General features: G+C 54.9%; 2 protein-coding genes across 4 annotated transcripts in view; both read right to left on the reverse strand.

Annotated features, from left to right (window-relative positions):
* Nucleotides 1-2,035: 2,035 nt before the first annotated feature.
* CEBPE (CCAAT enhancer binding protein epsilon) lies at nt 2,036-4,281 on the reverse strand. Its single transcript, XM_008528993.2, has 2 exons — nt 3,184-4,281; nt 2,036-2,569 (listed from the first exon to the last, which is right to left on the reverse strand). The coding sequence occupies exons 1-2, from the start codon at nt 3,691-3,693 to the stop codon at nt 2,234-2,236; spliced, it is 846 nt and encodes a 281-aa protein (XP_008527215.1). The 5' UTR covers nt 3,694-4,281; the 3' UTR covers nt 2,036-2,233.
* Nucleotides 4,282-8,943: 4,662 nt separating this feature from the next.
* SLC7A8 (solute carrier family 7 member 8) overlaps nt 8,944-14,512 on the reverse strand; it is a 50,997-nt gene continuing 45,428 nt past the window's right edge. For all 3 annotated transcript variants that reach the window (XM_008528994.2, XM_070586880.1, XM_070586883.1), the window contains 3 exons: nt 13,259-13,408; nt 11,556-11,733; nt 8,944-11,078 (listed from right to left, as the gene is read on the reverse strand). In XM_008528994.2, the coding sequence (XP_008527216.2) occupies nt 10,912-11,078; nt 11,556-11,733; nt 13,259-13,408 (495 nt within the window). In that variant the 3' untranslated portion in view covers nt 8,944-10,911. The remainder of the gene's footprint in view (nt 11,079-11,555; nt 11,734-13,258; nt 13,409-14,512) is intronic.

Raw genomic sequence — 14,512 nt, forward strand, 5'->3', positions numbered from 1 at the left:
GGGGCTGGGAGAAGACTCAGTTCAGAGCTGTGGGAAAGAAGCTTGGGTTGCTGCTGAAGCAACCCAGGTCCCATCACCCAGTACCTTGAAAATAAGTCAAGGGGCAGTGGTCTTGAGCCGAGAGGAGGAAATCCGGAGGTTGAGTCACTTACCATGTTCTGTACAAACCCCCCTTATGCAACCCATCCCCCTGGGCTGAAAGGAAGGTGCAGGATTCTCCCAGGCATCCATAGCCCGGCACCTCCCCCTTCCAAGCTCAGGCGGCCCAGGCCGGTGAGGGAATCAACCATCTAGTGAGGTTGAGATCTGTCTGCCCGAACCAGGCCTGGGGCAAGGGGATCCAGGGCATCGATGTAGGAGAGAGGACACCTGAGAGATGTGGAGGCAGAGGCAGGAAGGGACTGAGTCCTCGGGGAGGCAGACATGGTGCCCATGGATGCCGGAGATGTGGGAAGACTGTCTCTGGGGATGCGGAGATGGGAGAGGGAGAGAGATGACTGGAAGGATCCAGACCCCGGGCTCTCTCCCTCTTAGAAAGTTGTTCCTTGAGGTCTAACACTGCTTTCCCAGCACTGGCCTACAAGTCATTGGTGGCCTAGGAGAGATTCTAACTAACCTGTGTGGTGTCCCGTGTCTCTGACTGTCGAGCAATTCCTGATGACTTATTGAACGGGATTTCCCACATGCCTCCGAGCGGAGGGTGTGAGCACGAAGTGGAGACACAGGTGCTGTGTAAAGACAGCACAGGGCCTGAGTGAGCTTCAGGGAAGGAGTCTACCCGCCTGGCCCTCCAGGGCTTTATCTATAAAATGTGGCTCACACTATCTTGCTTGTCTGAGGGCAAGCCCACCAGATGATCTCTTGAGGTCTCTTCCAGCCCCTCTTGAGATCTGTGATTTTATGGAGCTAATTTGGGTCCTGCCTCTGACCAATCACGTGACTCTGTAGGAGTCCTTCCCCCTCTCTGAGGCCTCAGTTTCCTCACCTGAAAAATGAGAAGTTTAGATGAGGTCTCTGAGGTCCTTTCAGTTCTAGCAAAATGGAATGATAACAACTGCTCGCGCTTACACGGGCCAGGCCCTGTTTATCTATGAACATGGCAGCTCCGTGAGGCCGGTGCTATTCCTCCTCCTGTTTTGCAGATGAGGAAACTGAGGCACAGAGAGAAGTAACTGGCTCGAGGTCACAGAACTTGTAGGTTGCAGAGGGAGATTCAAACCGAGGCCCTCGAGCACTGGAGTTCTGTGGGAAGGAAAACGCTTTGAACGTAGGGTTTCACTGGCACAGGTGGGTTGTCATCCTCCTCATGACCAGTTTTCTTATTTACAAACACCTCTCAAGGCCTTTCCCAACTAATTCATCCCCCAAGCACTTGGATTCTCGTGCTTTAGGGAACCCGAGCCCTGGGGGATGAGGGACAAAGATGGGAGCTGGCGGGTGGGAGCCATGGGGGCATGTCACCCTGGCAGACTGAAGCTGAGGAACTGGAGAGAAGGGATCGACACCCGGGTCAAGAGCTAAGGGCCCGTAAGTGTGGCAGAGCCATCTGGAATTTTCCCTTGATCACCTGGCGCAGGAGCTCCCAGACCTATACCTCAAGGTGAGAGAGGGCAGGGCTGGGGGTCAGCAGACCTGGGCATGAAAGATTGGCTGGTGCTGGGGTCTCCCTGAAAGCCACAGACCTGTTAGGAGAGTGTCCAGAGGCCACTCCAGGTCCTGTGGGGGGGCGGAGGTGGGGATGCCTTCAGTGTCCAGAAGGACAGAGTGGGCCGGGTGGGAGGGGGGTAGGAGAAGAGAAGAGCAGAGTGACAGACACATGATAAGGCCATGTGGTGTGGTGGGGGGAGAGCTATGGGCTGCGTGTCTGCTGAATATTTGGGAATATTCACTTGGGCATGGTATCAACAAATATGTAGACCTAGCCACATGCATTCCCTGCCCTTGGAGTCCCCCGTGCCTCACAGGCAAACAGACAGACAGACAGACAGACAGACACACACACACACACACACACACACACACACACACACAGGCCCAGTGTACAACCCCAGCACCCAGTCATAGTGCAATTTTATTCAGCCACGGAATCATCACTCTGGGGCCTGCCCTCCTCCCTCCACCCACTGCCATTTGTCCATGTCCATGTCTCAGGCTTGGTCTGTGAGGGGCTCTAGGACCCAAGCAGGATGGGGGGGCCACCAGAGGGCTGGTGCCCACAGTCTGCCAGCCAGGCTCAGCTGCAGCCCCCCACGCCCTTGATGAGGTTGGCGGCCTCGGGGATCTGGCGGAAAAGGTTGCGAAGGGTGTCCAGCTCCTGAGTCAGCTGCTCCACGCGGCTGCGGAGCCGCTCGTTCTCTGCCATGTATTCCAGCACCTTCTGCTGCGTCTCCAGAATGCGCCTCTTGGCCTTGTCCCGGCTCTTGCGCACGGCGATGTTGTTGCGCTCCCGCCGCAGCCGGTACTCCAGGCTGTCCTTGTTCACTGCCTTCTTGCCCTTGTGCGAGGGGCCGGCTGGGGAGGGCGCTTTGAGGAGGGGGCTGCAGGGCGGCGCAGCAGCGGCCAAAGGGGCCTGGAGGGGAAGGCACAGAGGGAGGAGGTGAGGGCCGGCCGGCAAGCAGAGTGGAGCCAGGGCAGGAATCCCAGCAGCCAGAGCATTCTTTGGGCCTCAGAGGGATATGGGGTTCAGAGCAGCTCCTGGTTCCCAGTCAGGACAGTCATTGCCCTGCCAGATGCAGAGGGTCCTCTGCTCTGACCCAAACTCCCTATCATGTTCCCCCACTCTCTGAGGACACTTTCCTTCAATCTATCTTGCGTCTCTGGTTCTACGATCAGCAGGCATTTCCTCTTCTAGAAGCAGGCGGCAGAGAAGCAAGAGGAGGGTGCTGGTGGGCAGCAGAGAAGCTGGTAGGGGGCCAGAGGTCAGGGCAGGTCAGCTGGCCACAGGGGCTGCAGGGCACGCTGGATTCCAGCCACAGGGTGGGGTTCGGGGTGGGAGTGAATTCACAGAGAAGCAAAGAGGGTCATGGTTGGCTGGCAAGCACGGAGGGCTTCGGGGTGGGTGATTGCACAGAGCAACACCAAACACAGACCCGTTAGCGGAAGCGGGGAGCTCAGGGACCCGCCATCCACACGGGCCTCTCTCCAGCCCCTGGGTGGCAGGGAGGAGAATTGACGTGTTCTTACCTTGAGGACGCGCAGGGGCTGGCTGGGTGCTGCCAGGGCTGGCGGCAGGTGCATGGCCGTCTGCCCACAGTGTGCCACTTGGTACTGCAGAGGATTGTAGCCACTGCGGCTGGCCCCCCGGCTGCCCTCAGGCCCCCGAGGCTCCTCCTTCACGGCCACAGCCCTGGGGTCGTAGTTCCCTGGGCTGCTGTAGATGCCAGGCCCCAAGGCCTTCCTGTCAGGGCCGAAGGTATGTGGGGGGTAGGCGAAGGGCCTCGGGTCAGGCGGCAGGTAGTGGGGGAAGGCGGGGGTCCCAGATCCCTTAAGGCCTCGGGCCTCAGGTGCCGGCTTCACAGCGAAGAGGTCAGAGAGGAGCTGCTCCTCCCCAGACTCGATGTAGGCGGAGAGGTCGATGGAGGCCTCATGCTCACACATGTCCCCCAGTTCCCCGGGGCCCGCACGGCCCCCTGAGAACTCCAGTGGCTGCTGGCCAGCCCGGGGCTCACACTCGTAGTAGGTCCCGTGGGACATGCTGGCCCGCCCCCTGGGCTCCCCGCCCCCGCCGCCCTGCTCTCGGGGCAGCCTTGGGGATGCTCGGCCTGCCCTCTCTCGATCTCCCCTGCCCTAGATCTGCCCTAGATCTGCCCTCTCGGAACTCCTCGGTCACCCACTCCTGCGTGGCCTCTCTCCTCCCTCCTCTGCTGTTTCCTTTTCCTTCCTCTGTAGTCAATGCTTCTTTTCTCTTCCCTTTTTTCTCCTCTCTCCCTGGGGTGACTCAGGGAGGGGCAGGGCACACCCCGGAGGAAGGGATGCAGACCTGAGAGCAATGGGGCCCCTAGCCTATTTAGCAGTTGGGGGCATTCTTCGCTCAGGGTCCCAGGCAGGGTTCTGAGAAGCCCAGGAGCTGATGCTTCTGGGAATGCCTCCCCCTCCCCGTTGAGTCCAGGGGATTCCAGAGTCCTCGCTGAGGGCAACACCTCACTCTGAGTGTCCTCCTCCCTCGGAGTTCCAAAAAGTTCTGTGCAGAATGAGGTGCCAAGTCAGAATGAACAGAGAACACCCTCTTCCAGTGCCGACCCCTAGCCTGATCTGAGCTCCTCCCTTGACACGCCTCCCTCTGGGTCCCCTGCAGTGCAGGGCTCCACCTAACCCCAGGGGCAGTGAGTTCCTTTTGTAGCCCCACCTCCAAGGGCATTCTCCTGGGTGCAGGCCAGGGGTTGTTTTTTGAGGGGTTTAGGAAGTAGTGAAGGTTCTGGACCAAGCCATACAAGGGGGCCTGTACCGTGGTGCAGAGCATGCTTATTTGTTAGGGGTTTGCACAGGGTCTGTGCCATAGCCCAAACCCTCACATGTTCCCAGCCCTGGCCAGTTCTAGCAGCCTGGCACTGTCCCTGACTGCCTGGGCTTGGCTAGGGCACATGGTCAGGACTTGGGCCCTGTGCCTCAGGCCCAGGCAGCCTGCTGCCGCTGGAACTGACAGCCACACTCCTCTGGTGGCCCCAGCGCCTCTCTCTTCCAGCTGCCCTGCAGTGCCAGAGCCTCAAGCTGGCACTCTGCCCCACTCTAGTCCTGAGGCTCTGCCTGATTTCCTGTGCCCCGGGCTGCAGGGCTCGGGCACCCTGCAGCTTGGCTTGCACGGCCTTCTGCACAGCCGTTCTCTGACCTCGATGCATGTCTCTTGGTCCACTTCCTCTTGTGAGGCTTGAGAAGGCTTCTCTTTTGTCATCACCTCTTCCTGGAGCTCTGTTTCAGGGTCTCCAGGAGAAGCGCAGGGCTTGCTCTGCACTTTGGCTCTCATGCTGGGCCCCCTCCCTCCTTCCCTTTTCTTTTGCTTCAGGGAACCCCTACTCCCTCCCATCAGAGGCACGAGCTGTGGCTCTGCTTTTACCTGTCGAGTTTCATCTACAAAAGGGACTCGAGGTCCAGTGAAAAGGAAAGGACACCTAGAAAAGTGTCACTGGCTCTTTTATCACCAGCAAATGCTGTGAGTACCCTGTGGAGGCCAGTAGGTTTTATGTCGGGCTCACCAAGGCTGGGCCCCAGTGGGGCAGATGCAGAGGGGATATGTGCGGTGTTGAACACTAAAATAAAGTCTGCAAATGTGAACGGGCCTGCCTGCCAGTCAGGCAAGTCCCCCCTCTAGTTAGCATCCTCCTTCCTCCCTCCATCCCTACTCCCACACCCACCCCAGGAGCTCTCTATGCAGGGCCTGAGCTACTTCCTCTGAGAGCCCTGACCTGGCGTGGATAGATCTGCGAGGATCCCAGAGACAGATCTCAGGAACCAGATGGGGAGATTTCTGCCTTCTCCCCATTTCAAAGGACCCTGTGGCAAACAGGTACCAGAGCTGAGGTACTTGTTTGATGGCAGTGCCTTTTTTGACCACCAGGTGGCAATATTGGTCCAAAATTCAGGTAGTGAGGCGCTGCTGTGGTCAGGAATGGAGTGGACTGCAGAGGGCAGCCTCCCATAGCTCTGGCTCCGGCCAGACAGGGCTGGGCCTCTGCAAGGAGGAAGAGGAAGCATGGCCGGGATGTTACACAGAGAGTGGACAGGCTGAGAGGACTGGGGCCAGAGGCTTGTCTCAGTGAGGAGAAATTCTATCCCCTCCCCGACTTTGAAATAGCGATGATGGTTAAGGCCTGGCATTTTCTAGTGTTATGCTTTTCCAATAATTGAGACGTACACTTTTCCATGCTGACCATTTCCCTGTGAGTTAAGTTGGAAGGTAAGCAAAACAGACGGTATTTTTATTCCTGCCATATAATGGAGGAAAACAGGCTAAGAGGCCGAGCCGCTCAAGGTCATCCAAGGATGTGCTGTTGATCTTGGGGGAAAGGGCAGTGGCCTAGTTCTTGAAACCCCCAGGCAAGAAGGGATAGGGAGAGGAGGAGCTGTGTAACTCAGAGAGCCTTTTGTGCCCTCAGTCATCCACCCTGGGGATGGGGAGACTGCGTCAACAGTGAAGGGGCGCTGGCGGAAGCAGGGAGGTGTGCAAATAGAGCGGCAGGAAATGAAAAGTCAGACGACAGCTCGACCATGGAGATAAGCGATCTCGGCCCCTCACCTCCAGGCTGGTGGCTGACGTTGCTGGCGCGCTGACATCAGCGTTTCCCAGTAACCGAGGAGTCTGGCGGCGGCCCTGTCGCTTACTAGCCCCGTGACCTTGGGCAAGTTACTTAATCTTACATGTAACATGGCAGTAGTAATGCGTACTTTGTCAGGTCGTTTAATTAAACTGTGAATAAGAGAATATACGGAAAGCAACTGGTCTCAGTAATGTTCAGTCTCCTTCCGCCCTTCCTCTGACTGCCCATTGCAGTTTATGTGTGTCTCCTAAGCAGGTACACTCTGCAGTCTCCTCTGAGGCCTCAATTTGACAAGCTTTTTTTTTTTTTTTTGAGGAAGATTAGCCCTGAGCTCATATACCCTGCCAGTCCTCCTCGTTTTGCTGAGGAAGAGTGGTCCTGAGCTAACATTTGTGCCCATCTTCCTCCCTTTTACATGTGGGACATCTGCCTCAGCATGGCTTGATGAGCAGTGCGTAGCTTGACACAAGGTGGAACCTGTGGGCCCCCCCACCCCTTGGCCGCCGTGGAAGCGGAGCACACAAACTTAACCACTACGCCACAGGCTGGCCCCTGCCAAGCATTTCTGGGCACGTAGGTACCAGGCCTGCACAGACTCTGGGGATCCGGCAGGTTCAGACCAGCCGGACTAGGCAGTCAGTGATGCCACGAAGTGCACACGTGTATGCCACAGGCAGGCTTGCCGTCTTTTCCATGCAGATGACTTGCTCCTTGAAGGTAGGGTCAGATACATCATTTGGACCTCTTCAGCCATTGTCACCATATTGCCTGAATTAAAATGAAGGACAGGCAGGGGGCTGGCCTGGTGGCTCAGCGGTTAAGTTTGCACGTTCCTTTTCAGCTGCCTGGGGTTCGCCGGTTGGGCTCCCGGTGCGGACATGGATGGCACTGCTTGGCAAGCCATGCTATGGTAGGCATCCCACATATAAAGTGGAGGAAGATGAGCACAGATGTTAGCTCAGGGCCAGTCTTCCTCAGCAAAAGGAGGAGGATTGGCAGCAGATGTTAGCTCAGGGCTAATCTTCCTCAAAAAAATAAACAAATAAATAAGGCCAGGTGGCATGACATGAATGAATATTCTTATGGAGACAATGGAACAGAATATTTGAAGCCTGTGTGGATTTGGAAAATTCAGGGATAAGTTCGCTATTCCTACAGCATACCACAAAACCCTTGGACGCATGGTTATAAAAAGATTTGTTGTGTGACTATATTAATAAATGAATGCTTAAGCAGCTATGATATCAGTGACGTCCAAAAGGCTCCCAAATTCCCCGAGGTCTAAGCATGTGAATTCCTAGTGTTAAAGTGACTGACAGGGTGAAGTCAGGGTAAAGGCCCAGGTTAAAAATAAATGCATGTTGCCCAGGAAGAAACCCACATTTGCCCGTTTGACCAGGTTAAAAAGATCAGCAAGTGTCACCTTACAGAGAGAGGGAGGGGCGCCAGGGACAGGTGTCTCCAAGGAGTGAGAGGGGATTGGGGCTGGAGGGCTGGACTTGCCAGAATGGGGCCTCATCGACCAGACCTGGGGCAGCCCAGGGACAGGAAAGTGTGTGTAGGGAAGAGGGGTCCCAAAGGGTGGATGTTGGGGAGAGGAGGGCCTCTTGCACGGGACTGGCTCTGCCCAGTTCTGCCCTTGCTCTTTTTGGACTGGGAGATTGAGGAACGCTTTGAGATTAGGTTCAACTCTCTTTTTTTCCTCTCTAAAAGTGCTAAATAGACGAAGTGACTTGCCCAAGGACACACAGCTGTTCAGTGGCCGACCTGGGACTCAGAGTCAAGTATCTGTGCCCCTGTGAATGGCTAGCCTCCAGCCTCAGTCTAGAAGAACACCAGCCACAAAGCAGGAAGGTTGGGGCCAGGCCAGGCCAGGAGTGGAAGTGTCTTGCCTGCCTGTGTCCTCACGGTGTCCCAGTCGGTGGAGGGTGATGTCTTAACACCCCTCCTGCCACGTCTGTCAGCAGTGCTGGCTCTGGACTGATGCCGTCCCAGGACAGGCAGCCTGCAGAGAGGGCTGCCCACCAACGAGGTACTCCAAGCAAGGCCTGGGGCTAATCCCTTCCACTTCCTCCAGCGATTATCCCAAAGCACCAGGTGGGACTTGTCCCCACCTTAACTACTTCCTCCCTTGTCGTCCTAGTCTCGCACCTAAGGATCTTCCTCTGGAAGGCTCTGCACCGCCCACCTCACCTCCCAGGCCCTCCCATCAAGCCCTGTGGACCCAGCTGGGTGCTCTCCTAAGAGCCCTCAGCGTCTTTCCACAGGCTCAGCCCCTCCCTTCCTTTCCCATTCAGCTCCGCGGTCCTGGCACCAGAAACCTTTGCTGACGGGCCTTGGGGGACCACCTCTGCCTTCACTTCCCTCCACTCAGCCTGGTGCTGCCCCCTCGTCGCCCCCGGTCCCACTGTGGGAAGGGACGAGTTTCTGCCTCCCAGCTAGTCTGTGGGCTCTCAGCACAGTGCACAGAGCGGGAATTTACTAACACTTTGTGACTTCACAGAAGAAATGGAAGTTTTTGGTTCAAAACAAGAGGTAGCTGTTTGAAGTGCTGTCACTGGGTCCCTAGGGCAGAGGGAGGGCCCTGAGGAATGCCATCCTGGAAGGAACCTGGGAACCAAAGTCCTCCTGAGGGAGACAGGAAATGCGCAGCGACTCTGTCTCAGAGGGTCATTGAATTATCAACACCAACTTTATTTCCATTTTAAATTTTATTACATTAAAAGAAAAAAACAAAAACCCTCCAAAAAACAAACCAAAAAACCCCTCTAAAACTGAAACCAACTCAAAGACAGATTATTATCCATGTAGAACCCCCACCCCCGCCGCAAAACAAACTTACATTAAAAAATCCAAAAGAAATAGAAATGCCAGCTTCAAAAATATTTATCCAAAAAGTAAGGCATTCACTTTACAAAAAAACAATAATGGAAGGAAGGGAGGAAGTTGGAGGAATGAGATGAGGGAACAAGAGGATGGTCCCCTGACCCTCCAGGGGCCAGCCCCAGCCTGCCTGGAGTCCACTCTGAAGGGACCTTAACATGGACCAGACCTGGCATCTCACCAGCGCGCGGGGTCAGCATCGGGGCGGGAAGCTGGGAGGCCTGAGCAGGCCAGGAGGGCTCCCTGGTATTCCAGTTTAAGCAGACAGGATGATAGCTTTGGGATAAAAGGATCTTAGTCCATAGCACAGCAGGTGTGGCTGGGGGGATGGGGGGACGGGGGCGGGTGTGCTGCAAGGCCTAGGGCAAACTGTGGCACCCTCCTTTGGAGCACAGGGAAAGGCGGCCTGTGCCTGCAGGAGGGTGAGGTGTCCACATGGAGAACGACCAAGAACCCCCAAAGTGGGTGACTTCTGCTCCTGCCCTGGAGGCTATCTGAAGACAGGACAGTGGTGGGGCCAGAAGGAGGAAGGGGTTATCTGAGCAGGTGGTGGTGGTGGGGAGGAACTGGCCTTCAGAATACAATTTCTCCCCAAACAGTCTGAGGTTACGGGATGGGCACCTCGGGGAGGCGGGAAAGCTCCCTCCCGGGAAGGTCCTGAGGGTTAGAAATAAGGGAGTATTTTTAGGTCCAGTTCTTGGATGGGAGGTGACTTAAGGCGGATTTGGCTCCAGTTTCAGGCCTGAAGGGCTGGGGAGCCTTCACACAGGGTGGTGGGTCCAGAGCTAAGGTCCAGAGAGGAGGTAATAAAGGGCAGGAGGGGGCTGGCGGCAGTGCTGCTGCGTGGGGTGGGAGGGCTTAGCTGCAGAGAGGACAGGGGGACCGGCTCCTTCCCATGGGGGTGTGGAGGGAGGGGGAGCTGAGCTGCTTTGTCATTAGGAGAGAAATGTCCACTACATAGAAAATAAGAAGCTGGCTTCAGAAAGCTTTGGCACCGAGTTGGGGGCAGGATGCAGGAGGCAGGGGCAGGGCTGGGTTTCTGCAATCTGAGCCTTTCCCCATGGATGGGATCTTCCACAGGCCTGGCTTGGGGGTAGCAGAGAGGGCAGTTCCCCTGCTGTTGGTCCTTGGCTCACTGGGGGGTGACCTCCTGACAGGAACCTTACTCTGAACAGGGAGCCCAGGCTGGGGTGGGTGGAGGTATGGCTGGGTGGGGTGGGGAAGATGCAGAGAGAAGTATCGCCTCTAATTTCTTGGGCCTCTAGGGAAGGGAGGGGGATTTGGGTCTCTCTAGCTGACCTATAATGGTGACAGATTTGCTCAAGTCCGTCCCTCCCGTTCCTCCGTAACCGACTCACTGTTGCTGCCATTCCTCTTGGAGTTGAGGCTCCCTTGCGCTCAGGATTGGGGAGGGAAGGCAGTACTGCACTCAGGTTCCAAAGGAGGCAACTGAGGGTGTGGGCCTAGGGGAGGGCCTGTAGGGGGCGCCCCTGCAGCTCCACTCTCCTCTAAAGCTCCAGCATGGGCAGCCCTTTGGACACAGGCCCTGGGGGCGAGAGGCTGGTTCTTTGGGTACAAATGTCAGCGTCTTCGTTTATAGTTTCTCACCACTCACACCCAGGTCCTGCCCCTGCTTGACAGAAGCAGAGGGGTGGGTGTGTGTGTGTGTGTGTGTGTGTGTGTGTGTGTGTGTGTGTGTAGGGAGGACACAGGCAGGGAAAGAGGGCAGAAAGGGGGATGAAGGAAGGAGGAGGCAGCTGAGAGGGCTTGGTGGTCCTCAGGGCTGGGGCTGCTCCACTGAGTCCTTGTCCTTAGAGAGAGTGTCTTGGTAGATGGGCTGCCGCTGCTCCTCCACATCCTCATTTATCTCCTTTGTCCCCGAGGTCCCCTCCACCTCGGGGTACACAACCACACACAGCTTCTGGCTCACCAGGGTTAGCAACTCTGTGGAAGGAGGTGACACAGAAACTCGGTCAGTGCTGAGCATCCCACCAACCTGGCTGACCAGGCCATGGCCCTTCCCAGCTCTCCTGCCTTTAGGAGACTCCTTTTCCAGGAGAAGCCACCTCCCCTGCCTCCTGTGTCTCTGGGCCTGTTTGCTGGCTGCCCCTTCTCATCAAGGCCCCAGTCTTCCACCTTCCCCGCACACACTGAGCACCAATTCCAGGGTCTCCCCTGGTCTCCACCCAGCCTAGGCAGCTCCTGCAGGATGGCTCTCAAGTTGCCTGTGCTTACAGGTCTAAGGTCTGTGTGGAAACGACAGGTCTTCTCTCCTCAGAGGTCTCTGGGAAGGCACCTGCCCCCGACTCCTTCAGAGCTCTGTGGACCAGCCTAGGCCTCCTGATCCTGGTGGGCTCAGGACTGCTGACCACTGTATCCCAGACCAGGAGGCCCTCCAGCCACCCAGAGCCTTCGACTCACCAATGAAGTCATTGAAACACTTGGGCTTGTGTTGCCAGTAAACACCCAGGAAATAGACTGGCACTCCTGTCAGCATGATTGCCAGGCCAATGCCACACACCACGGGCTCCGACCACAGGCTGAAGACCAGCAGGAAGGCCCAGAACAGCAAGTAGATGATGGGGAACAGTAGGCTGATCTGTGGAGCAGAGGCACTGTTAGCTGTGTGGACCCCTCGGCCCCCAGGATCAGGGCATCCTTCATCTTCTTCACCCCCAGGGAAGCATATTTGAGGGCAAAGGCTGGCCTTCCCTCAGCTCTGTGGCTCTCACATTCCGAGCCCTGATGGGGGTAAGGCTGTATCAACAAATGTTGGTGAATTTGGGCAATGGGACCAGAAGAGGAGGGGTTAACCTCATCGCCCATCTCCTCCCTCCCGGGCGAGATCAAACAAGGCCTCGTCATCCACGCCATGTGCCTGCGACAGCCAGAGAAGCCCGTGGGGCTTCATCGCTTGCCAGTATATTGGTAGGGGTGGAGGAGAGCTGGAGAAATGAGTGAGGGGCACTAAGGAAAGGACCTGGGTCGGTCAGGCTCCCCGCCCCTCACCCACCTTTAGGCGGAGCCTTCAGGGCACAACGTGACAAATATCCATTCCTTTCACTCAGTTTGTTTCTCTTAAGCAATTTAAGAAGATAAATCTGCCAAGACCAGGAGAATCAGGAAGCCTGGCACAGAATAAGGCAGCCCAGGGCCTTGACTTTACTTCAGAAGGAAGCATCAGCACTATGGGCTTCATCCCTTCTTGTTGAGCACAGTGGGGAGTTCTCAGCAGAGAACTCAAGGCTCTCTATTCAGCTGCCTTTCTCCTCCTCGTCTTCTCCTCTCAGAGGATGTGCATGTGATGGGGAGATGGGGTTATTCTACCACCTCTTTCCCTCAGCAGGCTTTCTAAGAGTGGTAGGAAAGTGGCATTGGAAAACAGATTTGGAGAGCCCTTGATTCTTCAGCTGGAAGAATCTTCTAGAAGTATCTAGTCTCCCTCTGTTTCCAGAATAGGATTATTCAAACAGCTCAGAGCTATACTCTAGTCTTCTAATTTGCAGAATGCATAGTACTCTAGCATAGTTCGTTCTGAGCAATCCCACCCATTCCCATCACAAAGTTATTTCTTATAGCAATCAATAAGTTCACTGGGCACTCTCTATGTGCAGGGCCATAATAGTTTAAAAAGGTGGCTCATGGAGGGCTGGAGTGGACTGGAAGCTTCAAGGAAGAGGAGATGCTTGAGGCCCATGTGGAAAAGGGCTATCATGTGGATAGGTAGATGGGAGGAGGAAACTCATTCTGGGATGGAGACACAGCACAATGAACCCAGGTCCCTGAGGGACAGGAAGGAGACCGGCCAAACTAGAGGGTCCAGGGAAATGCTGGAGAGATAAGGGAGCTGGAGTTTAAGACAGAGTCTTAGGAAACAAAGGAATGATGTGATGAAAATATCATTTAATCTAATTTATTCCTCTAGCTGCAATTTACTCTGGTCCCATCCCCAGTGGAGAATGGCAGTGGCCGCCCCATTCACACATGGCCCTTGCTGCCCAAAGGGTCTGCTACCATCATACAGATGATGACCTCTGGCCAGCAGCTGAGAACGAGGTGGATTAAAAATCTGATCTGCGCCTAGAAGCAGTAGAGGAAGGGAACCCCAAGGGAGGTGCTCAAACCTTGATGGGACGGGGCATGTTGGGCTTCTTCCAGCGAAGAACTATCTGTCCAGCAACTGTGACCCCGTAGAAGAGGTAGTTGATGAAGCCCACGTAGTTGATGAGTGTGTACATGTCGCTGGTGACCAGCATCAGCAGGGTGGAGATGCACTGAGGGGAGGGGAGACGCTCATCAGTGATCAGAAAGGTATTGAGAGACTGGCGGGGCTGTTTGCAGGCTAGGGAGCTGCTCCCCGGCCTCAGGCCCAGGATGCTGTTTTATAATGGCTGTCTCAAAGTGGAGACTCTGCAGCCTCCCCTAGTAACCCAGACCGTTGCGAACACCTTCATTACCAGGAAGTTTTTCTTATTGCAGGGGTGATAATCAAAATACTTAACCACCGGTATGGCATGGGCACTAGCCAGTCAGAACAGATACTGGCCGTAAACTACTGGATTAGTCACAATGGCGGCACCTGGCTCTATGTCCGCCCCAGTCTCGTTTGTATTTCTCCCTTGATTGTAGCTCAAGCTAATTTCATTTATTATCCCTTAGGGAAGATTATTAACTGTAGATTAAGGCTTTATTCTTGCCCTCATCCTCTCTCCTGGCTGAGTCATCTAATTTATTTTTCCTCCTTCCTTTTCTTTCTTTCTGTTTTTTAAAAAATATCATTAACAGTTGTATAGCACTTAATAGGTGCCGGGCCCTATTCTTAGCATTCTACAAATATTAACTCATTTAACCCTCATAATGCCCCTGTGACGTTTTCTTGATAGGGTCCACTTTCCAACTTCAAAATCATCTCAGTGGCTCTCTCGGAACCATGTTCTTCCTCTGCTAATTTGTTAGGGCCGATAGAAGTTTCAGTTCTCCTGTGAGATCTGATGTGAAAACAATCCAGGAGATTTTAAGGGATGAATAAGCCAGATTCTTACTGTACTTGCCTTGCAGTCATAGTACCGCAAATGGCTCAAGCTAAGAAGTAGTTTGTGGTCCACTAGGAGTACTGAGTCTTCTTCAGTCGCCTTCACAACAAACCAAGCAGGATGACCTTCATCCTCTATCTGAATGTTCTGAAATTCCCCAGCGTTGTACAATGAATGCCATTGACTCCCGAGAGCTCTACTATCCTGGGCTAACTGCTTCTCCAGTGGACCAAAGTCATTGTCAATGTTTTGTTCAGGATCCAGAAGGAAAAGAAAATAACTCAAAAGACTCAATGGGGACAAGTCTTTGCTGCTGCTTTTTGCCTTCTCTAAATGATTCTACTC

The sequence above is a fragment of the Equus przewalskii genome, chromosome 1, assembly GCF_037783145.1.
Source record: "Equus przewalskii isolate Varuska chromosome 1, EquPr2, whole genome shotgun sequence".
Classification (NCBI taxonomy): domain Eukaryota; kingdom Metazoa; phylum Chordata; class Mammalia; order Perissodactyla; family Equidae; genus Equus; species Equus przewalskii.